A 901-nucleotide genomic window follows, 5' to 3' on the forward strand; every position below is an offset into this window, starting at 1 on the left:
CAGGCAGCACGCTCCAAATCTAGTTCTTCTTCACGTTAAATCCCCTCCCAAACCCGCCCCAGAGGTGGTGGATCTCTGAGCCAGGTCGATTAAAAACAACCTAGAGCACACCGTGGCACAAGAGACGAGACACTGGGCCACGTGCGCCGTGTCCACGAGGGGCCATGCGGTTTGTTGCAAAGCACCGCTGCAACAAGTTGCACGGATCTCCCTGACGCACGTTCAGGGATATGTGTTTGTGTGTGTGTTGCGCGGGGGGGGGAATGGAACGTTGCCCAGGTGCTCCCGGGGAACGTTCCAAACCTGCGCCGCGTGCTCCCGGCCAACGTTCCTCTCCCTCCGCGCATGCCCGGCCCTGTTGAGCGAGGCCGGGAGCAAGGCCCCCTAAGTGCGGCCGCCGAGTCAAAGGAGAACGAACCGATCGATCAATCGATCGATCTTAACAGAGCAGAGACAGCGGCTCACCACGTTTGACTGCTTCAGGAACTTCTTGGCGGCCTTGTCGAACTTATTCTGCACCAGGAAGCTGTAAATCTGCGGGTACAGGTCGCTGGGCACCACACTCGCCTCCATGTTGCGCACAGTAACAGGACCTCCCCTCCCCCCACACACACACACACACAACGCTAATCGCCAACTCCTCGCAGGCGCCCACTGCGGCTGCGCGAAGGGCTGGTGGAGCACGTGATGCAGACCACCGTCCGTGCGCGTCCTGGGCATGCGCAGATGGCGAAGATGTCATTATAGCGACAATTTGCATTGTAGAGGAGAAGGTCGTTCAACTGGAAGCGTTAACTTTGCTTTCTCCCCACAGATGCTGCCAGAGCTTCTGAGTTTCTCCAGCAATTTCTGTTTTTGCATCGTTCCGAGTTCTGAAGAATGGTCATGCAACTTGCAACGT

At 57.5% G+C, this 901-nt stretch overlaps 1 protein-coding gene across 3 annotated transcripts in view; it reads right to left on the reverse strand.

Annotated features, from left to right (window-relative positions):
- nolc1 (nucleolar and coiled-body phosphoprotein 1) overlaps positions 1 to 613 on the reverse strand; it is a 23,349-nt gene extending 22,736 nt beyond the window's left edge. For 2 of the 3 annotated variants that reach the window (XM_043679061.1, XM_043679063.1), the window contains exon 1: positions 466 to 612. In XM_043679061.1, coding sequence (XP_043534996.1) covers positions 466 to 573 — 108 coding nt within the window. In that variant the 5' untranslated portion in view covers positions 574 to 612. Of the gene's footprint in view, positions 1 to 465 lie in introns of all 3 variants that reach the window. The other variant, XM_043679062.1, reaches the window with a different exon arrangement.
- Between the last annotated feature and the right edge of the window lie 288 nt (positions 614 to 901).

Source organism: Chiloscyllium plagiosum, chromosome 38 (genome assembly GCF_004010195.1).
Source record: "Chiloscyllium plagiosum isolate BGI_BamShark_2017 chromosome 38, ASM401019v2, whole genome shotgun sequence".
Classification (NCBI taxonomy): domain Eukaryota; kingdom Metazoa; phylum Chordata; class Chondrichthyes; order Orectolobiformes; family Hemiscylliidae; genus Chiloscyllium; species Chiloscyllium plagiosum.